Source organism: Carettochelys insculpta, chromosome 5 (assembly GCF_033958435.1).
Source record: "Carettochelys insculpta isolate YL-2023 chromosome 5, ASM3395843v1, whole genome shotgun sequence".
NCBI lineage: Eukaryota > Metazoa > Chordata > Testudines > Carettochelyidae > Carettochelys > Carettochelys insculpta.
The window spans coordinates 2725805-2751565 of record NC_134141.1 but is presented as its reverse complement, the minus strand read 5'-3'; the positions used below and the strand labels follow the sequence as shown (position 1 = coordinate 2751565).

Sequence of the window (25761 nt, the reverse complement as noted above, 5' to 3'; positions counted from 1 at the left end):
GGCTTAGCAGAAATCTTTCAGCAAAATGTTTTTTCATTAGAAAATACGAGGTTTGTACAAACCAAAACCGATAGGCACGAGCCAGTGCGGATGCCTTGTTCTTGCTGAACAGCTGTTTGGAGGAAAGTGGTTTTGAAATTGTCCAGACAATTCATGTTGGCATTTTCAGAATGAAAAATTGTGATTCAGAACCACTTTTTGCTTAGAAATTTATGCTAATAACAATTTAGAAAAATCAAAATTTAAAATGAAAATGAAATGTTTTAAATGGGCTGAATTAACAACCAACCAATGGCTGGTCATTGAGAACCCAACTTTTAATCACAATGCAAAATATGAAAATTGTCCTGGGATGGGAAACCCATTTCCTGCCCAGCTGTACACTGGGGAAATCAAACAGGCTCCAGCCCGAAGGGACAGCCTGTAAGTACCACCAAGGGCAGCACAACTGAGTTTGACAGACCTCATGCGATAGAGCTCCCTGGTCTGCTCTTGGAAACTACCTCTGAGACTCAGGGCATGTACTCCTGGGAAGACTTTCTCAGGCTAACCCCAAACCGATGACTCTTCAGAGATGCTACAAATCAATTGGGTGGGTTTTTGGAGAAGTCTGAGCTGTTCCTTAAATGAGGGGGGCAATGGAAAGGAACTCTGTGTACCTGACTGGCTGGCCAAGTGCAGCCAGCCACTGAATGATTTCAGAGCCTAACATAGGTGCTGGAACTAAGGGTGTGGGGGATGTTGGAGCATCCCCAGGCTTGAAGTGGTTTCCTTTACAAACAGGGTTTCCAGTTTGGTTCAATAGTCTCAGATGTGGAGCCACATTAGTCTGTAGCTTCACCAAAAACAAGAAGTCCTGTAGCACATCAAAGACTAACAATTTCATTTATTAGGTCATCAGCTTTCATGTGTCGGACCCACTTCATAAGTTCAATGGCACTCAGTACCCCCACTAGAGAAACTGGTCACATAAGTAAGAACATAAGAACGGCCATGACCTGGGTCACACCAAAGGTCCATCTAGCCCACCATCCTGTCTGCTGACAGTGGCCAGTGCCAGGTGTTCCAGAGCAGGTGGACCAAAGATGATGATCAAGCAACTTGTCTTCTGCCATCCATCTCCAGCCTCTGCCAAACAGAGGCCAGGGACACCATTCCTACCCCCTGGCTAATAGCCTTTTATGGACTTAACTTCCATTAATTTATCTAGCTCTTCTTTGAACTCTCTTATAGTTCTAGCCTTCACAGCCTTCTCTGGCAAGGAGTTCCACGGGTTGACTGTGTGCTGCATGAAAAAGAACTTTCTTTTATTAGTTTTAACCCTGCTACCCATTAATTTCATTTGGTGTGCCCTAGTTCTCATATTATGGGAACAAGTAAATAACTTTTCTTTATTCACCCTCTCCACACCACTCATGGTTTTATATACCTCTATCATATCCCCCCCCTCAGTCTCCTCTCTTCTAAACTCAAAAGTCCCAGTCTCTTTAACCTCTCCTCATAGGGGACACATTCCAAACACCTAATCATTTTAGTTGCCCTTTTCTGAACCTTTTCTAATGCCAAAATATCTTTTTTGAGGTGAGGACACCACATCTGTATGCAGTATCCAAGATGTGGGTGTACCATAGTTTTATAAAGGGGCAGTAAATATTGTCTTATTTTCTATTCCTTTTTTAACAGTTCCTAACATCCTATTTGCTTTTTTGACTGCTGCTGCACATGGTGTGGATATTTTCAGAGAACTATCCTTGATAACCCCAAAATCTCTTTCCTGATTAGTTATCGCTAAATTAGCCCCCATCATATTGAATGTATAGCTGGGCTTATTTTTTCCCATGTGCTTTACTTTACATTTATTCACATTAAATTTCATTTACCATGTTGTTGCCCAATCACTCAGTTTGGTGAGATCTTTCTGAAGTTCTTCACAGTCTGCTTTCGTCTTGGCTATTTTGAACAGGTTAGTATCATCTGCAAGCTTTACCACCTCACTACTTACCCCTTTCTCTAGATCATTTATGAATAAGTTGAATAGGATTGGTCCTAGGACTGACCCTTTGGGAACAGCTCTCATTACCCTTTTCCATTTAGAAAATGTAATATTTATTCCAACTCTTTGTTTCCTGTCTTTTAACCAGTTCTCAATCCATGAAAACATCTTTCCTCTTATCCCATGACAACCTAATTTACACAAGAGCCTTTGGTGAGGGATTTTGTCAAAAGCTTTCTGAAAATCTAAGTATACTATATCTACTGGATCCCCCTCGTCTGCATGTTTGTTAACCCCTTCAAAGAATTCTAATAGATTAATAAGACATGATTTCCATTTACAGAAACCATGTTGACTTTTGCCCAACAAATTATGTTCTTCTACATGTCTGACAATTTTATTCTTTACTGTTGTTTCAACTAATGGCTTAACGTTAGACTTACTGGTCTGTAATTGCCAGGGTTGCCGCCTGAGCCCTTTTTAAACATTGGTGTCATGTTAGCTGTCTTCCAGACCTTGGTACAGAAGCTGATTTAAAGGATAGGTTACAAATCACAGTTAATAATTCCTTCACATTTGAGTTCTTTCAGAACCTTTGGGTGAATGGCATCTGGTCCTGGTGATTTGTTGCTGTTAAGTTTTTCTGTTTGTTCCAAAACCTCCTCTAATGACACTTCAATCCAGGACAATTCCTCAGATTCATCACTCATGAAGGATGGTGCAGGTTTGGGAATCTCCCTGACATCCTCAGCCATGAAGACTGAAGCAAAGAAATCATTTAGTCTCTTTGCAATGGCTTTATCATCCTTGATTGCTCCTTTGGTATCTTGACCGTCTAGGCGCCCCACTGGTTGTTCAGCAGGCTTCCTGCTTCTACTGTACTTAAAACATTTTGCTATTACTTTTTGAGTTTTTGGCTCGCTGTTCCTCAAAATCTGTTTTGGCTTTTCTGATTACAGTTTTACACTTAATTTGGTAGTGTTTATGTTCCTTCCTATTTACCTCACTAGGAGTGGACTTCCACTTTTTAAAAGATGCCTTTTTATCTCTCATTGCTTCTTTTACACGGTTGTCAAGCCATGGTGGCTCTTTTTTCGGTCTCTTACTATGTTTTTTTAATTTGGGGTATACATTTAAGTTGGGCCTCTATTATGGTGTCCTTGAAAATTTTCCATGCAGCTTGCAGGGATTTTACTCTAGTCACTGTATCTTTTAATTTCTGTTTAACTAACCTCCTCATTGTTGTGTAATTCCCCTTTTTTAAATTAAATGCCAGAGTGTTGGACTGCTGAGGTGTTCTTCCCACCACAGGAATGTTAAATGTTATTATATTATGACCACTATTCCCAAGCGGTCCTGTAATAGTTACCTCCTGAACCAGAGCCTGGTGCTCCACCCAGTACTAAATTGAGAAGTGCATCTCAGCTGGTGGGTTCCTGTACTAGCTGCTCAAGAAGCAGTCATTTAAGCCATTGAGAAATTTTCTCTCTGCATCTCATCCTGAGGTGACATGCACCAGTCACTGTAGGGATAGTTGAAATCCCCAATTATTATTGAGCTTTTTATTTTGATAACCTCTCTAATCTCCATTAATATTTCAATGTCACTATCACTGTCCTGGTCAGGTGGTCGATAATATATCCCTACTGCTATATTCTTATTAGAGAATGGAATTACTATCCATAGTGATTCTATGGAACATTTTGATTCATTTAAGATTTTTACTTCATTTAATTGTACATTATCTTTCACATACAGTGCCACTCCATCACCTGCATGACCTATTCTGTCCTTCTGATATATTTTATATCCCAGTATGATTGTGTCCCACTGATTGTCCTAGTTCCACCAGGCTTCTGTGATGCTTATTATGTCAATCTCCTCCTTTAATATGAGGGACTCTAGTTCACCCATCTTATTAGTTAGACTTCTAGCATTTGTGTAGAAGCACTTTAAAAAATTGCCACTGTTTATTTGTCTGCCCTTCCCTGATGTATTAGATTCTTTTATATGTGTTTCTTATCTGATCTGGTGTATGTTACATCATCTCCCCTCCTCTCTTTCTGACTAAAACCTAGAGAATCTCTATCAATGGAGTCTCATCTAAGAGAGGTCTCCTTCTGATCCATGTGTTCCTCCTCACCAATTGGCTTTCCCCCATCTCTTAGTTTAAAAACTGCTCTACGACCTTTTTTAAGGTTTAGTGCCAGCAGTCTGGATCCACCTTAGTTTAGGTGAAGCCCATCTTTCCGGGAAGCTCCCCCTATCACAAGTGTCCCCAGTTCCTAATAAAACTAAACCCGTCTGCCCTACATCATCCACTCATTGAGACTCTGAAGTTCTGCCTGCCTACCTGGCCCTGCGCATGGAACAGGAAGCATTTCTCAGAATGCCACTGTAGAGGTTCTGGATTTCAGTCTCTTTCCTAGCAGCCTAAATTTGGCTTCCAGGGCATCTCTCCTACCCCTCCTAGTGGTTTGAGCTTTGGCCTGCTAAACTCAGGGTTGTGAGTTCAATCCTTGAGGAGGCTATTTAGGGATTGGGGCAAATAGATGTCAGGGATGGTGCTTGGTCCTGCCAAGAGGGCAGGGGAGTGGACTAGATGACCTCCTGAGGTCCCTTCCAGTTCTAGGAGATGTGTGTGATGTGTGTATTGTTACCTACACGTACCACAACCATCAGCACCTCCCCAGCACTACACATAATAGATGCCTCAAAAGATCTGCAACCTTCACACCAGACAAGCAAGTCACCATATGGTTCTCCTGGTCATCACAAACCCAACTATCTATGTTTCTAATGATTGAATCATCCACTATGAACATCTGCCTCTTCCTAACAACTGGTGTTCCCTCTCACAGAGAGGTATCCTCAGTGCGAGAGGATACCATAACATCCTCTGGAAGGAGGGTCCCAACCATGATGATTTCCCTCTGCTTCCATTAGCTGCTTTCTTCCCCTGAGTCTTTCACCTTCCTTGACATTGCTGAAGCTGCCAGACTGGAGATGGGACAGGACTACAGTGTCCTGGAAAGCCTGACCAGCAAATCTCTCTGCTTCCCTTAGCTCCTCCAGTTCAGCCAGCCTGAACTCAGTCTGAAGGTCAGGAGCTCCTTGCACCGGGTGCACACATGCACCACCTGCCCACAGGGCAGGTAATCACACGTTACACTTGACACAATAAATAGGATAGCCCCCACTCTGCTGCTGGGCTTCTGCCTGTATTTTCTCCTAAGAATATATTTGATTATATACGGGGCTTTTATTTAAATGTTTGGGATAGAGCCTTATAAAGTTTTACATCCACAGGTGGTCAGCTAAACTCCCCTCTCAAAACTCCCTCCTGTTTGCAAGCTCACTGGTTGCTTACTAGCAGGGTTTATAAAGCTCTCGCCTTCCTGATAGTCCCTCCCCCTGGATATGGCTCAACCAATGAGCAGAGAGTATTTGATCTCAAATCCTAATTAAGACTCACAGCTTCCAACTGCCAGCCTGAGCACAGGGCCTTACAAACAAACACAGCTCAGCACTCAAAACTCCAAACAAACAGACAAACTCCAGCCCCGAACCCTGAAACAAACAAACTCCCACACACTCCAGACAGCCACTTTCCCCAAGGTGCGGTGAATTGCCCCCTCCTTCACCAGGAGAGCTCCTCTCAAAACTCCCTCCTGTTAGCAAAGTCCCTCTTCAAAAGGGTCTAAGATAACTGGAGCCAGTCCCCCTACTCTCTGGTAGAGGGGGATCAGCGGATTTCAGAATAAATAATACTGTGAGATTACTGGGGAAGTTGCCTCTGTCAGAGTAATTGTCTCAGGCTTTCTGCAAACTCAGGCCGTAGCTTCAAGCTCTTTTTCCTAATCATCAGGGCTGGAAACAATTGTTTTATTAATTCTAGGGCTCTGATGTTGTCTCATGATTCCAGGAGCTGGAGCCTCAAGCTCCCCACCCTAACGTGTCCCTGCTCCTACATCCCCGTACAGAGAGGGGCATGCAGGAGTAGGCTCATGTGAGCATGCAGCACTGCCTGCCTGTGCAGGCACACCCCTGCCTTCAGCTGCAGGGGCTGATTTCTCAGGGTAGCCAGCGGGAGTTGCGATTTAGTTGCCTGAAGTCCTGGATTGTACAAGTGTTCCCATCACAGGTTGTGTAGTTAGGATCTGATTTTATAACTAGCACCCCGTGAGAGCTGTCATGTATCTGCATGCAGGTTCCGATTCTACAGTGTAGCCAGCTATATGCTCCTGTTAGCCCTCTTGCCATACTCTTCAAATCTCCAATCGCTGAGACAAACTAAGATAGTGGTACACACTGCTGCATACCTTCCAGACTCTGTCCTACAAAGGGCACAGCCCTCCTTTGCTTAGTGCAGTTTCACAAAACAGAAAGGCAAGAGATCTTTCAGGATCTTATTCAGAGTGCTGATGATCTGGCTAAGCCACAGAGAGGGTGTTGTCTTTAACACACAGTAACCTGGGTGGCTGAGCCAGTGCATTCCCTTAACACACATCCAGAGCCAAAGTCTGCTTGCTGACCAGGCGGAAGGAGGAAGCTGGTGGCAGCCTGTTCTGTGTCTGTCTCGTGAGTTTCTTGTGGCTAAAGGGAAAAGCAATAACAGGAAATGTGGAAATGGCAGAGATGCTTAACCACCATAAAGGGAGATTGCTGAATTAACTGAAGTGAAGGTCAGTCAGCCAGTGAATTAAGAAACTCTCTAATAAGATCAACAACAGAACACCACTTGCCTTCACTTATAGCCTTCAACTCAAACCCCTGCAATGAATCATTAAAAATCTACAGCCTATTCTGGATCAGGATGCTACACTCCAGAAGGCTCTAGGTGACAGGCCTCTCCTTTCCTATAGACAACCTCCTAACCCAAGAAAGATTCTCAGGCAATCACAGGCTACATCACAAGTAATATGAATCTTGGAACTTTTCCTTGCAACAAACCCCATGGCCAACTTTGTCCACAGATTTATTCTGGAGATACCATCACTGGACATAACCATGCTAGTAACAAAATCAAAGGCACATTCTCGGGCACTTCCAGCAACATTATATATGCTATTATGTGCAAACAATGCCCTGACATTATGCACCTTGGACAGCCCAGGCAAAACCTTCGCCAAAGAATAAATGGACACAGAGCAGACATCGAGAAACTCAATACACATAAGCTAGTCAGAAAACACTTCAGTGGAGTGGGCCATTCTGTTAAAGACCTGAGAATTTGTGTCCGGGAACAAAAAGAACTTAACAACAGATTAGAGTGAGAGATTTGTGAGTTAGCGTACATATTCAAATTCGACACATTAACACGTAGCATGAACAGAGACATCAATTACCTCATGCATTTCAAGGATTGCTTCCCTTCCTTTGATGCTTGGAATTATCTCAGACAGGACAATTAACATCCCCCCACCCCTCACCCCCTTCCTTTTATCCATTTTTATTGCAATTTTTTTTGCTCCTCTGTACTTATAAAAGTCAGTCTGTATTGGAAATGAAACTGATCTGATGAAGTGGGTCTGTCCCATGAAAGCTCATCATCAAATTAATCATTTTGTTAGTCTTTAAAGTGCTACATTTCTGCTGCTTTGCTTTGTTGAAGTGCAGACTAACATGGCTACCTCTCTGTAGCTATGGCACAGTCACTAGCTGTCTCTAATCTGGGAGCAGGAGCTTTAATTGGCAATCTGAAAAGGGCCTTTTCATTTCTGAAAGCTCTGATTCTTGGATTTGCTGTAAGTAAGCTCTGAAGCCAGACCTCTGAAGGGCAGCCTAGCTGTTTAGCTCACTAAGCCTCACAGCCGTCAAGCCTGGTAGACCAGGAATCGCAGACACCCACCTGTTCTGGAAGCAGAGCTGCTTCACTGAATATGTGCATCCCATCTCCGCTGTGTCTGTGGGATGCCTTTTTACTAGTGGATTGATTAAAAGTGACTGCTTGACCTGATGGTCACTAGTTCTTGGCAAATGTTCCCAGTTGGCTCATCTGATTTCATCATGTAACCATCACTCCCTATGCACTCTCCAATGCTGAGTGAATTTCCTGAAAAGCAGAAGTTGGACAAGATCATGGGGACTGTTTGCTAAGGGAGTTTCCTGATGCACTGTGTGTTTCTTTTCCCCATGTTCATTAGGTGTCCATATGCGGTGACAAGAAGAAAATCGAGCCACATGTTTTAATTTCACTTCACTGCTGGGAGATGAAAAGAAACATTAGGTTGTGATGTCTAAATTAACACTCCCACTTGGGTTTTGTTCCTGTTCCATGGGCTGTCCCAGTTCAAAGGAGAAATGGATGACAGAGTCAGTTGTTGTCTCTGATGCAATCTTGTTTAGCACCAAGATCATACATCAAGTTCTGTTCTCCTGCACACAGCAGGAATTAAATAGCAGGAGACAGTTTCTCTGCTCTCTGTTCCAGCCAGCACTCTGCCCCCAAACATCTCTCCGCTCCATGTCCATCCGGATCGTGATAGTGTCCTTTTCTGACTGTCTCCTTGGCTGTCTGGCTGCTTCTCCTCCTGCTGTGCTCTGCTGTGCTGCTCTTCCCTCCCACGCATAGCCTTGCCACAGCACAGCGCTCAGCATTGCCATCTGCCCGCAGAGTTCTACTGTACTACTTCCTGGGCAGACTTGGGCAGGCCTTTGTTTTAGACGGGAGCTCTTCAACTGTCTTGTACAAATATATTATATGAGGGGTGGCAGCTGTACCCATCCATGTAAATGAGGTATAACCCAACCCACACTGTTATACTATTATCACTTATCTGTGCTGCGGTAGTATCTAGGCCCCAGCCATGGACCAGGACCCTAATGTGCCAGGCACCGCACAAACACAGAAAATAAAAAACTGTCCCGCTTTGTCTCCCCAAATCCAATAAGGCAGTCCCACAATTTAAGCCTGAACCACAAGGGACTGGAATCAAATCCTGTACATCAGTGTAGCACCACTGATTATAACAAAGCTATGATGATTTGCACCAGATGAGGATCTGGCTCAGTGACTTTAACCAGCTAAGAAGTGTGCAATATGAAAAGGATCATGTCAATCTGATGACAAGATCTGTTACTTGCAAGCTCCATCCAACCCTAATTCATTCCTAGGTGCTGCTTCCAATTGGCCAGCCTGCTTTTGAACTGCATGCAAAATGGTCCATGCTTTAAAAGCATATTGTCCACATCCAGACACCACTGCTCACACAGATCTAGATACCGCTTGTTGGAAATGAGAACGCATTATTCCTGAGCCCTTTTAAGCAGGACTTGCCTTCTCTGCTCTGGGTTCCACCTCCACAGGCTGCTGAGGCACAGTGTGAGTGGCAGCTGGAGGGCAATCCTTGCCCTTTTCTATTGCGGATATGTCTATCTATTGTTGAACAGGAGTGGAGTTGGCTCAGCCAATCAGATTGCAGGTTTGATGTACTATCACCACGTAGGCCCACTCCTTTGTTGCTGTCTCTCAGTAATAAACTGTACCCTGTGCTAGTTAGCAGCCTGGATTTCAGCCTGGTGGTTATGTACCAAGAGAACAGTTCAACCGTGTGATCTCAGACAAATCAGTCAGTCTCTCTGGGCCACAGCTCCCCATTGCTGCAATGGAGATGCTAATACTTCCTTTGGCTGCCTTGGCTGTTTAGAATATAAGCTTTTTTGGGCAGGGACAGTGTGCATATACAACTCTTACACCACCCGGCTCTGGTCTTTGCTTGGGTCCAGGGTGCTCCTGCTTGACGCGTGAGAATAATTGAAGAAGACAGTGTGAATGACCATTGATGATAGGGAGTTCTGCATGTGGGTGGGTGGGTGACCACAACAGTGATAGAAGCTCATGTGATAGAAGTGCAAAAGATGGGAGGTGAGGAATTAAATTTTGGATACAGGTGAGTGAGTCACAAAGAGGTCCGGATCTCAGGAAGATGTTGCCACAGGAACTAAATGCTGATTTCTCAAGGGCTGAGTCCCCATATCTTGGTCATGGCAATGGGCCCATTGCAGTCGATGGGATTACACACATGGAAAGTGAGACAAATAGGATTTCGCCCTGAGTAAGGGACTGATTCAAACTCAATCTTTCCATCCCCTTTGGATCAGACCCTCACCACTGCAATTCCATGGGGGTTGGTGAGTTTTTTGCCTCTCCCAAAGTAGAAAGCCACATTGATCAAGGAAAGTTAGGCTGGCTTTGCAGAAGTCAGGATGTCAGCTAACACCACTATGATCAGCTCTGTCACAAAGGAGCTAATATTGAGCTGAAATGAGACCCCAAGCAATGTCCATGATACTTGTTATTAAATGTTAAACTTTGCTTGCCTTCCTTTAAAAAGACAGGTCATAGCCTCTTGCTGAGCACCCTCAATGACACTCCCCTTCCCAGTACTTCAGTCTATCTTCTTTCACCCCAAGCTTGCCTGTAGCAACGCTGTATTTTACTCTGAGTACACCCACATCCAAACCTGCACTTAAATACCTTTAGTGGGAACGTTTGGGGGAGGAATAATGACATGCTTTTAGCCCCCACTGAACTGTATTGGACGCAGTGCAGCTTTTGGGAGGCGGATTTAAACTGAAAAATCTTTAATATAAGGAAATGATCGGTGTCTCTCCTATGGCGTTAGCATGAATTAGTTGTGCATGCTCAGCTCATACATTAAATGTTCTATGAGCAGGAGGTTTAGGCCCAATAGTTAGGTTCTGATGGAAAATGATAAAAAGGCTGTTCTGTTAGAAATTCTTGAAGTGGTCCATGAAAAGTTGCCCTATTATCCTCTGACTGCAGCATTTGCCCATTTCATTTAGAATAGTTTTTTGCAACGTGTTAACTCCTTGTCCTTAACAATCTGTTCCACCTTGTATTGAGCTGGGATGCTGAGTACCTTTCCCAGACCTGAAGAAAAAGCTGTGAAGTTGGTCGAGTCGAAGGTATCACCTCACCCACTTTGTCTCTCTTTAGAGAAGAGATGAGTTTCACAGACTGCAGAGAAATGTAAATAGATTCACAGTGAGAACGTCCTTTGAATAACATAAACTTTGGTAACACATATACAGCCTTTGTGTCTAGCTGTTAAAGTGCAACTTGTGTGATTCTTAATGTCTTCCCTGCTCTAAGTGATGCTGGCTCTCAGTCCAAGTTTCAATACAATCATGCAAAGTACTGCTTTGTCCCCATTAGTACTAACCTGCCCCAGCTGGCCTGCTGTATATTGCTCAGCCAGTGGAGAAATACTTGCTCGTAGACAACCTGGTGCTGTAAACCTCTCACATCCAACAGCTAAGTAGATTGGGGCCAGTGCAAGCCTTGGTTCGACCAGCTAGGTGTTGTCAGAAGTGTTATCAGTGGGAACACTGAACTATTGCCCCAGTGGAGGTGCTGTCTTTCCAATGAGATTTAAGAACAGGATTGGCACCAATTCCGGTAATCTAAGTCAGTGTTTCTCAACTTTCTTAAAGTGGCCCTTTAAAAATGGTAAGTCCCCTCAGTACGTACAATTTTCAGCCGCACAAATATTTTTTTCTACCAGTGCAACACATTTTTTTAAACAACTTCCTCATACCTGGCTGTCTGGAAGAAATTATTTATAGGCAATAAACTTGCCATCATACTTATGACTGTGCAAAAAGGATAAATAAAAAATTAGATTATCGTAAAATAAGTCCTTTTTTAATTAATGAAAAAGGGTGAGAAACACTGAGTTAATGTACCCTCTGGAAAAGCTCTGCCTACCCCAGTGGTAGGGATATGTGACCCACTGATCTAAGGTTGCCATAGGACTTTAAAACAGGAGTAGAAAAATTAATTCTGATGTTAAACCCAAATTTAAAGATGGGAAATTACATTCCAGCTACTCAGATTCCCTCTGCAGTTTTGGTTGGATAAGCTAGTTTTCATTTTCTGTCCTGAATGGTTCTGACTGATACTGTTTTCTCTGAGACTTGACACAGCACACTGCAAGGTGCCTGCAATTTCTCCATGGATAAAGTGAAACTTACTTTCATATGACTTGTATGGAAAACATGAACGAAAGCTGGAAGACACGGATAATTGCATGTTTATATTGAGTTAACTCTCTCTGTAAGCAGGCAGAAAGTTTGAGCAGGCAGTCAGAGAGGGAGAAATAGCAGTCTTTCCAAAATTTGGAACTTTTATGAACAAATGGGTCCATTAGTAATAATCAAGTCTGATCTCCTGCAAGGCTCGATTGCTGGTTGCACAACTTCAAGTTCAAAAGGACATCCCATTTTGATTTAACAAAGTGATAGAGAATCCACTACATCCTTAGGAGTGCTGTTTCAATGGTTAATCTATTCACTGTTTAAAATCTGTATCTTATTTCTAGCTTGAGCTTCTACTCATGATATTAACTTTTCCCCCTAAATTAAAGAGACACATGTAGTTAGAAATGTCTTTCCCATTTAGATATTTGTAGATCTTATACTTATCTAGGATAAATTGAATAGACTGAGCTTCCTTGGTTACTCAATGTATGAGAGGTTTCCCAGACATCAAATCTTTCTTGTAGTTCTTCTCTAAACCCTTTCCAATTTGTGGATGCCTTCTTTTCCATAGAGTCACAAATTTCAAATCAAGAAAGGACCATTGTGATCCTCTAATCAAATCTAGAATCATAGAACCACCCCAAAATAACTCCAAGAGCAGATCTTGTAGACAAATATCCAGTCTTGATTTTAAAATTGCCTGTGAGGAAAGCTCCATCATAATCCTTGGTAAGTTGTTCAAATGATTAAATACTCAGCCTGCACCCAAGAGCAGAACCCAGCGGCCCTACTTATAGCTGCCTTCTTGAATAGTTGCTGCTGCTGCATGTCACATTTTCCCTTCCTCTTCACTCTTATTTCAGGGATGAAGTTCTCACCACACGCCAATGCCACCAAAATCCATCTTCTGCTTCTCGCCTGGGCTCCATCCCTCTGGTCCAAGCCAGAAACTGATCTGCTCAGGCCTCGCAACTCTCTTTTACTGAACATACTGGGCTCTGATTGGCTGCTTCTCTGCAGCCTTTTTAGGCAAGCCTAGCGGACCCAGCTTCACTGCTTTTTTTTTTTTTTTTTTTTTTGGAGCAGGTAGTGGAATCAGAAGAATTCTAGTAGGGGGCCACAATGGGTCCAATATATCCCATCACAGAGGATATAATAGTTTATAAAATCATCACTGGTGTAAAAGAAGTGAGTAAGGAAGAGTTATTTATGCCTTCACATAACAGAAGAAGCAGGGACCATCCAATGAAATTAATAGGTAACAAGCTCCCAGGAAACAAAGGGAAATATTTTCTCACATAATACTCAGTCTGTGGAATATACTGCTCAAAGATGTGGTGAAAGACAAAACTAAAGCTGGATTTTAAAGAACTAGCATGGAGGACAAGTCCGTCAATGGCTACTAGCCAAGAGGGTCAGCAATGTAACTCTATGTTCTGGGTGTCCCCAGTCCCTGACTGTCAGATGCTGGGACTGGCTGACAGGATGATCACTTGATAACTGCCCTGTTCTATTTATTTCCTGTGAAGCATCTGGCATTGGTTGCAGTTGGGACACAGAATACTGGGCTGGATGAACCTTTGGTCTGGCCCAGTATGGCTGTTCTTCTGTTCTTAATCAAAATGCCATGTTCTGCCAAATTGAACACCTCGCAAAAGTCTATTATACCAACACTCTTGTCTGTAATCAAATTTGGAATCTCATCAAAAAGATATGATAATTTAACAAGGTCTCCTTTCCACTAACACATGTTGATTGGCATGAATTAAATTACTTGAATTCTTTATTAGTCAAATCTTGGGTCATCCTATTTACCATTTTTAAAACTAGGTACAACATCAGCTTTCTTCCAGTCTTCTGGAATGTCCTTAGTGTTCCCAGGTTTTTAGAGTGGACACCAGAACTTGGCCCAGAATCTGATAATGGCTTCATTAATTCCACAAACAGTGGAAATATATCCTCCCTTATTACTTAATCTTCCTGTGCCTAAGCATGCAAAGGCTGGGTTTGTTCTTGTAGCCATCCTATTAAATTGCTAGCTCATACTTCTGAGTCACACATTTCCAACATGCAGTTCCCCATTGTATTTATGCGACCTATGTTCTTGGATTTAGGCGTATTAAAGCTTATTCTATTCTATATAGACTTTTGTACCCTGCTTATCATCAGAGTGAATATGAAAGTCATGAGACAGAGATCACTCTGACTGATTATTACTTAATGCTCTACAATTTTGATAAAAGCAACAATGGGGCCTGTGGCACCTTATAGACTAACAGAAATGTATGAGCATAAGGTTTCATGGGCAAAGACCCACTTCGTCAGATGCAGGTAGTGGAGTTTCCAGAGGCAGGTCTAATTATATGTCATCTACAAATTCTATAAGCAATGACTTAATATTTGCTTCCAGAAAACTAGTGAAAGAACAAATCCCTGTGAGACGCCAATAGAAACTGGATCGTTAATATAGGTTTTTTATAAATATTTTTGAGATACATCAGTGAGTTATCTTTTAATCCCTAAACTCTGTGTGCGGCATTCATTTTGTATTGTGCTAATATTCTAACAACAACTGGGGCACTGCTGGAGCCAGCTAGAAGTTTTGTCCCGAGACAGAGTGAAGTGGAGGAGACTTGTAGATGACCTATGCTCCCCTCGGCGTACAAGGGTTAAGGAGTAGTAGAAAATAGTAATCTTCTAATCAGAATGTTGTGTGCTAGTAAGTCAAATGTTTCAGAGAGGTTTAAGTATATTATGTCAAGTTAGTAGTAGTAGTAGTAGTAGCTTTTGTCAATTTGTAATCTCATAAAAATAGCATTGTTTGAGAAGATTTATAGTCTCAAAAGCCAAGTTTGCTAGCGTTAATTACGCTACTATCTTCTATTTCTTTACCAATTGCATCTCATATCAGCCTTTGCATGCATTCATAGATTCCAAGGCCAGAAGGAACCAGTGCTATCATCTAACTTGACTTCCTTCGTGACACAGGTCATAGAACTTCCCCAAGATAGTTCCTAGAGCAGGTCTTCTAAGAAAAAAAAGTCACTCTTGATTTTAAATCAACAATGAAGAATCCACCATGACCTGTGGTAAATTGTATCAGTAGCAAATTACTCTCATTGTTAAAAATTATATTTGATTTCCAGTCTGAGCTAGTCCAGGAGTCCAAATTCCATGCTTTTGTCCAGGATCAATGTCAAGCTACCTGGCCCTTAGTTACACAGCTCATCCTCGTTATTGTTTTAAAACAGTGGTTCAACATTATTTTTCCCCAGTATTCCAAGATATTTTTAAAAGCAACATCAGTGGGTCAGAGAGTTTGTCACCCAGTTCTTTTAAGAAGTCGGGGGTACGAGCTATCTGTTGCTGCAGCTTTAAGAATGTTTTACTTTAGGAATTAATCTGTAACAATTTGCCTACTTACTGTTGGAATAAAATATATTTTATTATCCCTCTAATATGTTCCTACATCATCCAACTCCTTTCCAAATGCACAATGACAAAAAAAATTGTTCAATAGTTTGGCCTTTTCTGCGGAATTATTGACAAGTTTATCATATCTGTCTAGTAAAGAACTGCTCATATTTCTAGGAATGCCTTTGTTCTTGGTGTAGGTCCACACATTTTTCACTGATAGTTTTTGCTTCCATTATCAATTATCTGAATTTCATAACTGCTAGTTTATTGTCATTACAATCAACTTCCCTCTTTTTCAATTTGTTACATATTGTAGTTCATTTTTTATGGCTGATTTACCTTCCTTCCTTAACCAAGACATGTATATTACGTGAAGAAAATTTCTTCCCTGATTGCAAGATTGTGGCTTACTTAGATATTTAGTAAAGCTTTCTTAAACACTCCCAGTATTCTTCCATTTTATTTTTTTTCTTCTGATCAATTTTGTTAGCCATTGTTTCCAGCATCACAAAACCATCCCTTTTAAAATGCCAAGAATATACATTAATGGTCAGGGCCACATTCTCTTTGAACATAAGAAAAGTAATTAGGTCATGAGTACTTGATCTTAGGCAACTGCTAATTTTTAGCTCAGTGAGCCATTTTTCTTGAGCCATTGGAATAACGTCTGAGACAGAAATATCCCAAGCTGTATACTTAGGTTATGTCTACGCTACAGAGACCATTCAAAAGAAGCCCTTCTGGAAGATCTTTTCAGAAAAAACTTCTTTCGAAGGACTGCATCCACACACAAAAAAGGCAGATCAAAATAGTGATCTGCTCTTTCAAAAGACAGCGTCCACACAACCTGTTGAAAGAGCAGGCCAGGGATCGAAAAATCATGCCCCATGAGGACTGCTCTTTCAAAAAAAAGGGCCTGTGGAGCATCTACACGTTTGCTTTTGCAAGAGGCTTTCAAAAGGGGGCGCTCTTCCTGAAATGGAAATGGAAAAGCGAGTTCAAACGGAGCGCCACGTTCTTTCGATTTACTTTCAAAAGAACGCTTTTTGTGTGTAGATGCTCCATGGAATCTTTCGAGAGAGCCCCCTTCTTTTGAAAAATCTTTCAAAAGAACTTGCTAGTGTAGACTCAGCCCTAGTGTTAGAAAATTATCATCTAATTTTCTAGGAGATTTAAGTAGTGCTACCTTCAAAGCGGTAGCTCTGGCATATATCCCCACTCCCAATGAAATCCTCAATGACAACATAATTATTCTTGCTACACACTGTAAACAGATATTTCAGTGTCTGAAACAAACTCCGACCTGCATCCCTCCTTGTGGCTCATCAGTGAGAACATTGATCCATAAGCACTCTAGGTCCTGTGTTTTGAACTGATGGTAGCTCTAAAGCAGGTATCTTTGACGTAGCATGCCACCTCCATTCTTTGCCACCCACCCAGTCCTACCTAAAGAAGGTGTTTCTGGTGATGTTACAATTCTCACCACGTGGATCATCCTACCATGTTACAAGAATAGCTGAGTAGCCTGCAGTCTTGAGCCTGGCCTCCTTATCCTCCCCTGAACACTCTTGGAAAGGAAGGAAAAAACAAACTAGTATTTGTTAGCAAGGACCAGGTCGTGCTCCTTTTCCCTTCATAGTCGCTAGGTATATTTTACTATTACATTTCAATAAAGTCATAAAGAACCTCAAGTAGATGCTCCCCCCATTGAGATCCTTCCTCAGACACAAATAATCATGCCTTCCCCCTCAGTCTATCTCTGCTAAGAAGGTCCAGATAAACAGCAGGGTTGTAAGGTCTCTGACCCAAGGAAGAGCGAGTGAGACATGAAGCCTTGTATCACAGTCCTGGTATGGGGCCTGAGGCCTGAACTAGAGAAGCGTTCAATCCCTGCTAATAGAAAGCAAAGTCTGGAGTCAGCAGGAGCTCAGAATCTGGCAATAGGGCTGGTATTGCAAAAACACCCACATTATTCCTGAGACATGCTAGGTACAGGGCACTCACATGGCCACATTCCAGAAGGGTGGTATGAGAACACACCAGTCCTACGTATGATACAAACACATTCCCCAAAGAATAGAAGGGTATGCTGACCCCCTCCTAGTGATAAAGTCAGGGTGACGATATGATAGAGATGTTTTGATCAAACCATCACGTACAAGATAATGTGTAGTAACAAACCACATCGGGGCAGTAAGTACCCATGGCTGAGGAACAATGCATATCCTGTTTGTACTGCTGTAGAAAGAGTGATCTCAGAGAAACTGTCTCTGGCCAGCCTAAGGGAAGTGGAAAGTCCTGGCACTGTCTGAGCTGGTCCATTGTCACAGGCACACATGACATTGATTCTGGGAGCTAGGACTGTGCTTCACCAGCAACAAACCTGGCTGAGCGCCTTTGCTACTGAAAAGGACCTGTGGTTTTACTGGGCAGTTCAACTGAGGTCTGCTGTGCCTGCTGTCTGTGTAGAGCTGGGGCAGCACACAGAGAGAATACCTGGATACACAACCAACATCTGACACCACCAGCTCGCTGTATGAACTCTCTCTGCTAGGTTGCCGGCTTTATGTTGGATGTGGGACTTTATCTTCTCGGCTGTCCTGTTACCTCCATGTGGCACTAGAATTCCACAGGCTGGAGGCCAAGAGGTACCAGGAGATGGTGGTTGGCTTGAGTGCACAACCACTGAAATAGAATAGCTCTGTAAACAGAATGCCTTTCAGGACTCTGGGGTTACCTGTTGAGGGTGACCAAGGAGTAGGCCCACTGATGGTGGGGGAGGATGGGGCAACTGGGAGTAATTGCCCAGCGACCTGATTCAGGCATAAGGGGCTGGCGACAGAGAGGGTTTTTGCCAGCAAAAGGTACACCCACACGGCTAGTTTACTGCCAGAAGCAGCCTCTGTTGGCAGCGAGATCTTGTGTGGCTATGCTAATTAGCTGCATGAGTATGCTAATGAGCAGCCATTTGCAATTGTGAGACTGCTTATTATCATGGAGCTGTCAGGAGAACAGCTCCATGCAGACCTGCCCTAGGAGGCTTCGCCAGGTGTGGGTGGGGTGGGGAGTGGGCAAGGGGTCCATTGATTTCTGCCCTGGGGCCCAGAATTGCTGTTGGTGGGCCTGTCAGGGAGTCACCTGATAGAGGAAACAAAGGACGGTATAAAGGGGATAAGCTGTTCTGTTCACGCTGTGGCTGGCATTTGTCACTAGCTAGAGATGGGCGAACCTGCAGCAGGACTCAGATGAGGTGGGCAAGGTGGAATGGGGAAAGCTGGCCAACTACCCACCTACCAGAACCCAGGTACCCCCTCCCACCTAGGACTCCCAGGGGAAGGATGTACAGCAGGTTTATTATTTTTACATGGACCTGTCAGTTTATATGATTAACTAACGAGCAATAGTGTGGTGGAATTCCACACAGGGCGTCTGTGTGCACCACCTACCTCATACCTCCTGGCTGAGGGAGTTAACCGGTAGCACAGCTGGCTCACGCCTTTGGGTGCAGTTCTGGGAGAGGAGGTGATTAAGCTACATGGATGCCTTGGGGTCAATGCTGGATCTTGAGGCCTAGGGCAGGTGGACCGAGAGTCGCCATTTCCATAACGAGGTAAGCGGCTGACAGTCAGCCTCCAACAAATTTGCAAGGAAGACCAAGGGAGGCCCAGGGAACCATAAAACATCTAGGGCTCCACGAGCTGGATTCCTCACAGCCGACTGCTTGCCAGAAGCTGGGAAGGGGTGACAGGTGCGGATCACTTGCTGATTGCCTGTTCTGTTCATTCCTTCTCATGCACCTGGCACTGGCCACTGTCAGAAGACAGGATACTGGGCTAGATGAGCCCTTGGTCTGCCCCACTAAGCCTGTTCCTATGTTCTTAAACTAGTTGGTGGCTAAGAGGAGAGTCTGACCAGATCTGTGATAGGAAGTGAAACAAGGAACGACAGATGGTTTCACAGAATAGAGCCAAACCACGAAGGGCTGTACAAATCCACACTGATGTTCCATGCTCAGCGAGCCCCCGGAGCACTATACGCTACACTTTCACAAGGGGTACTTCAGAGGTGCACTGTGGGAAGAAAGAACCTAGTTCCTGGGACTAGCCCTTAGTTGTTCCTAAACCTTCTGTTGTTCTTCTTTCACAGTATGATGACAAACCGTACTGCAATCACTGCTACCTGCAGCACTTTGGACCAAGAGGTAACATCCCTGCCTACTTGCCAGCTCCTCCCCTCACCAGAATGCTGTAATTCAAGCAGGCTGAATTTCAAATGCAGCCTCTAAATCTGTGCCCTATGTTTTCCAGGCATAGTCATTTGTGCATGGAACTAGAATGGATCTGCCTAAACACCATTTATGGGAGAAAATAAGAGTGAGATAATCAACAGCCTCATGCATGCAGAGAAATCCTAAGCCGAAGTGCACATATTTTATGCATGCAAATTTTCAAGTGCAAATTTAGATACTGAATTGAAGCTTCTTTAAAAATGCAGTCAATAATATTTAAGATTAAGTCTGTCACAAGCATTTTTGGTAAAAATGAGGGACAGGTCATGGGCAATAAACAGAAATCCACACTAACTTGCAGTCTGTCCCTGACTTTTACTGAAAATACCCTGCGGAGGGAGGATGAACAGAGCTCTGTCAGGGGCTTGCAGCTGCTCCGGCCTGTTGCTGCTCCAGCCCCAGGGGACTAACTCAACCCCAGTCGCAGCTCCAGCAGCCCAGGGCTGTTTGCCAGTCAGCTGTTTGGGGGTTCTGGGGCTGGCCACCAGTCAGCTGTTCCAGCAGCTGCTGCTCTGGCAGCTAAAGGGCAAACAGCTACTCCAGCCCTGTCCCAGAAGTCATGGAGGTTCCAGAAAGTCACAGAAGCTATGACCTCCATGACAGAACTGTATCCTTCATAATAATTAATGTGGCATTGACATCTTCTAGTTTCTCTGTGTCTTCCTGGAGCATCTTCTTAGCAAGTGTTTCTGTGGTGCCACGAAAGAGCATGACAGAGGGGGCTGTTGGAAGTAGCATGGCCTAAAGGAATGAGTAGAAAGCTGGGCCTCAGGCACTTCTGAGCTCTAATCTTTGTTCTCCAGCTAGAGACTGTCTCTGTTACATTTTTGCATGACGCTTAGTACAATGGGACCCTGGCCTCTAACCATAACACATCCAACAAGAATAACAAAACAAAAAAGCAGTCAAGTAGCACCTTAAAGGCTAACAAAATAATCTATTAGGTGAGCTTTCATGGGACAGACCTACTTCTTCAGACCATAGCCAGACCAGAACAGACTCAATATTTAAGGCACAGAGAACCAAAAACAGTAATCAGGGTGGACAAATCAGAAAAAAAAATGATCAAGGTGAGCAAATCAGAGAGTAGAGGGGCAGAAGCAGGGGGAGAAGCCAAGAATTAGATTAAGCCAAGTATGCAAACGAGCCCCTGTAGTGACCCAGAAAATTCCAATCTCGGTTCAAACCACATGTTAATGTGTTGAATTTGAATCTACTCTCTGATTTGCTCACCTTGATCATTTTTTTTTTCTGATTTGTCCTACTTGATTACTATTTTTGGTTCTCTGTGCCTTAAATAGTGAATCTGTTCTGGTCTGGCTATGGTCTGAAGAAGTGGGTCTGTCCCACGAAAGCTCACCTAACAAACTATTTTGCTAGTCTTTAAAGTGCTACTTGGCTGCTTTTTTGTTTTGATAGTATATAGACTAGCACGGCTTTCTCTCTGTTACTATGTAACAATAATAAATGTGTATGACCTTGGAAGAAATCACTTCATCTCCCTTCCTTGGTTTCCCTACCTCTGTAATGGGGGTAATAATCCCTCACCCACAGAGAACCAGGCCTGCAAACCTTTACTCACCCTTCAGGTCGGGAGGACTCAGTGGGTAATTAGTTAGTGAGTGAACTGTATGTCTAACACATGGCCCTTAATTCACCTTTCAGTTTTACAATGTCATAGCAGCTCCACACAGTCAAGTAGTTACACTTGCTCTACACCTGCAGCAGGAAGAAGAGGATCGGGCAACTGTTATGTGAAATAAATGCCAAGGATCCTTCTTATTTTTATTCTTATTACTATTATTGATGTTTTGCTCTCATTTCCGTTTGTCCTGGGCTGATTTCGTGCATATTCACAAAACAAGGGGACATAGCCGAAAGCAAATAATCAAACTCACGAAAAAACTGCAGGCTGGCTGATTTGCATCCATTTAGATGTAGTTCAAAGCTCCTTTCATTCTTGTGTACCATCTGGTGAAAGAGGGGAGAGAGACGAGCCTGAAAGAAGCTACTTATTCTACCTCACACTGTCCATGCCTGCTTGGAAGTCAGTCAGAGCCAGTGCTTTTTTTGTGCCGGTACTGGCACCGTGGCAGCCCCAGCCATGGGATTGGCAGGTGGGAGGTGTGGGAGAGGGCTGTGACCTGGCTGAGTACTGGCTCTTTTTTTTTTTTTGTTTGTACACAAAAGGCAACTGCTCAGATCTATGCCCAGTTCCACAGGAACAGTTTTAATGCACCAGTCTCCATTGCCACTAGTGGCTGAGGTCTTTGCTTCCAGGCCTGGAAGAATGACACACTGTGGCAGTTATCTAATAACTCCACCTTTTCCTGTTACTTTTGCCCTGATATCCATCTGATGAGACACCCTGAACTTTGTTCAGACTGTTTCGTATTTCAAAGAGCATGCCTCTCAGAGGCGTGGATTTAAGCTCCATTCCCAGCTAGCATTCCAACTCATTCCAGATCATACCAGAGTTGCCTACCCAGGAAACAGGACAGGGTCTGAAATCCAGGCTCCAAAGGAGGCATTCCTGTTCAAGGCTAAGTGAATAATGGACTTATTGGTTCAGAAGCCCACTATGGTTGTTGGTGAGAATCCCAACCTCATGAGGATTCTCACCACAGTCTATACCACAGGAATGCCAATCCTGGAACTTTTCCTTGCAACAAGCCCCGTTGCCAACTTTGTCCACATATCTATTCTGGAGATACCATCACTGGAGCTAACCAGGTTATTCACATAATCACGGGCACATTCTCATGTTCCTCAACTAACATCATGGCTGTGTCTACACGTGCCCCAAACTTCGAAATGGCCATGCAAATGGCCATTTCGAAGTTTACTAATGAAGCGCTGAAATGCATATTCAGCGCTTCATTAGCATGCGGGCAGCAGCGGCGCTTCGAAATTGACGAGCCTTGCCGCCGCGCGGCACGTCCAGACGGGGCTCCTTTTCGAAAGCACGCCACCTAGTTCGAAGTCCCCTTATTCCCGTGAGCTCATGGGAATAAGGGGACTTCGAAGAAGGTGGCGTCCTTTCGAAAAGGAGCCCCGTCTGGACGCGCCGCGCGGCGGCAAGGCTCGTCAATTTCGAAGCGCCGCTGCCGCCCGCATGCTAATGAAGCGCTGAATATGCATTTCAGCGCTTCATTAGTAAACTTCGAAATGGCCATTTGCATGGCCATTTCGAAGTTTGGGGCACGTGTAGACGTAGCCAATATGTGCCATCATGTGCCAACAATGCCCAGATGCTTTGTATATTGGACAGACTTCAAACTCTCTTAGACAAAGAATTAATGGGCATAAAACAGACATAAAAACACTCCTGATCCACAAACCAGTCAGCCAGCACTTTAACGGAGTGGGCCATTCTGAAAGTTTGCTTTTTACTGAAGAGGAATTTTCATAGCCATTTGGAAAAAGAGGCTGCTGAACTCTCTTTTATATTCAAATTCGACACATTAACACATGGTTTGAACCGGGATGGGAATTTTCTAGCTCATTATAGTGGCTCTTTTGCATACTTGGCTTTATCTAATTCTTGACTCCCCAGCCCTTGTGCCCCCTTCTGCCCCTCTGCTCTCTGATTTGCTCACCTTGATTATATTTTTCTGATTTGGCCACCTTGATTACTATTTTTGGTTCTCTGTGGCTTAAATATTGAGTCTGTTCTGGTATGGCTATGGTCTGAAGAAGTGGGTCTGTCCCACAAAAGCTCATCACCTAATAAATTATTCTGTTAGTCTTTAAGTGCTACTGGACTGCTTTTTTGTTTTGATAGTATATAGACTAGCATGGCTATCTCTTTGTTACTAGCCAAGGATCTGACTCTGATGACTCTTATCCCAGTGTAAACCAGGAGATAATTCCCTGAAGTCAATTATTTATTATTATCCTTTGCAGTGGCACATGGAGGCCCTCTCCAACATTATAGCCTCTCAGTGCAAGCTGCAGAAATACACATTGTAAAAGCCAAGAGCTTACAGTCTAAATAGACAAGAGAGAGTATGGGTAAGAGAATAAAATGCTACATGGAAGCCTAGTTGAGGCACTGAGAAACTGAGTGATTTGCCCAAGGTCACAAAGGAAATCAGGAATGAAAGGCAAGAACCTCTCCAAGAAAGTGTGTTTCCACTGCTGGAATCAGAATCAAACCTAAGGTTTGCATTAGGTCTTTGGTCCAAAATGACATTTTGACAGATGACAAATGAAGGGACGACTGTCTCAAGTTGCAGTGGGGGACTGGACAGTCTAGGCAGGATATATAAGGAATAGCTATTTGACTAGGATGGTGGTAAAGCACTGGAATAGATTGAATAGGGAGGTGGTAGAAATCTCCATTTTTAGGAGTTTTTAAGCCAGGCTTGGCAAAGCCCTGGCTGGGATGATTTAGTTGGGGTTGGTCCTGCTCTGAGCTGGAGGTTGGACTAGATGACCTGCTGATGTCTCTTCCAGCCCTGGTCTTTTGTGATTCCATGAAATTGCATGATGCACAGAGAATATAGATGGCACACAATATAGTGCACTAGCTTCTCGTTGGTAGGAGTCAAAGCCTCAGGTCGGTTGGAGGTGTTTCATGTAGCACAAAACTACTGCATGGTTAGCAGGACTGTATCAAAAAGGGCACAGGGGTTATAACAGCTGAAGATTTGGAGGTTGAACTAGATATGTTTGGTGGAAGCTTGCATCATAGTCACCAAGCTATAGACAACGTTTGGAACTCAATGCCATGAGAAGCAAATTCACCCATAGTTGTACATGTTATTCTTATGAATAACCATGTTTATTATGTATCAGAGAGGTAGCCGTGTTAGTCTGTATCTTCAAGAACAACAAGAAGTCCTGTGGCACCCTATAAACTAACAGATATTTTGGAACATAAGCTTTCGTGGGCAAAGACTCACTTCATCAGATGCATGAATGTGGGGGGGTTGGCTTCAGAGGGGTATTTAAAGAGTGGGGTCCCAGTAAAAGGGAGGGCCAAAGCTGACAAGGTCTCTTTCGTCAGGGTGGAAAAGGCTCATGATCAGTAGTATGTATCAAAAGAGTTAAAAACAAGTCCGATAAGACAGAGGGGATATGACCCATTGTCAGAGTCTAAGGGGGAGATATTAACACTCAGGGCAGAGAAGCTCCTTTTATAAGGGGTGAGCCACCCCCAGTCTCTGTTTAATCCTTGGTTAATGGAGTTCCTGATGTGCTGGGTGCTGTACAGCGTAGTAGCAGGTGATGATCCATGACTTGAAGAGCTAAAAATCTGTATTGAACTGTTCTTTAGGGACATGTCTCTTGTGTACGCGAATGCTTGGCCTACACAAGGTTTTGTACCACTATGATTATGTTGGTTAAGGGGGTGGATTTTTTTTTACTATTACCATTACGCTGTGGCAGATACCATTATACTGGTATGAAGGTACCTCATACCAGCATATTTTATTTTGCTACCTGTCTGGGAATAAGCCATGCTGGTATGAGCACATTTTATAACAACTAATGACATCTCCACTAGCGGGTTACTACTTTAATTCCACTTGCAGATTCAAAACAGTACAAAGTATGTACGTAGAAAAGGCCTAAGCCCTTTTAAACTGCTCTTTCTCAGAATAGTCACAGAAGAGTTTATGCAAAATGTTTTTGGACTATGTGTTGTTTGTGCACTGATCACTTTGGACATTCCCTGTGTGTTTCTTGTGTTGTGTGGTGGCTTACGTCAGTCACATAGTAGTGTTTCTGGTACCTGGCTGGATGATGGAACCATGTGAAGCAGGTGAATGATGACTAGTGAGCTTCTGGTGTGAAAGAGATCACTCACACTGAGTTCTGAAAATTTCACAATTAATAAACATTTTTACAAACACCCATTCCTTAGCACAACAACATGAGCCCAGGAATGACTGTTAATCCAACCCAATGCTTTTATATATAGAAATATTAGTAGAGTCATTTTTATAAGCACAAACTATTCTATATGATTGACACAGCAAAAGTTGTTTACGACATCAGACTAAATTGTCTACATCAGAGGTATTGCACAGTGCTCTTCTATGCCAAAATA

General features: G+C 43.4%; 1 protein-coding gene across 1 annotated transcript in view; it reads left to right on the top strand.

Annotated features, from left to right (window-relative positions):
• The window catches only part of LOC142012981 (cysteine-rich protein 1-like), a 45027-nt gene that overhangs the window by 16048 nt on the left and 3218 nt on the right, over positions 1 to 25761 (top strand). The window contains exon 3 of the mRNA XM_074994015.1: positions 19562 to 19616. Within this exon, the coding sequence (XP_074850116.1) occupies positions 19562 to 19616 (55 nt within the window). The remainder of the gene's footprint in view (positions 1 to 19561; positions 19617 to 25761) is intronic.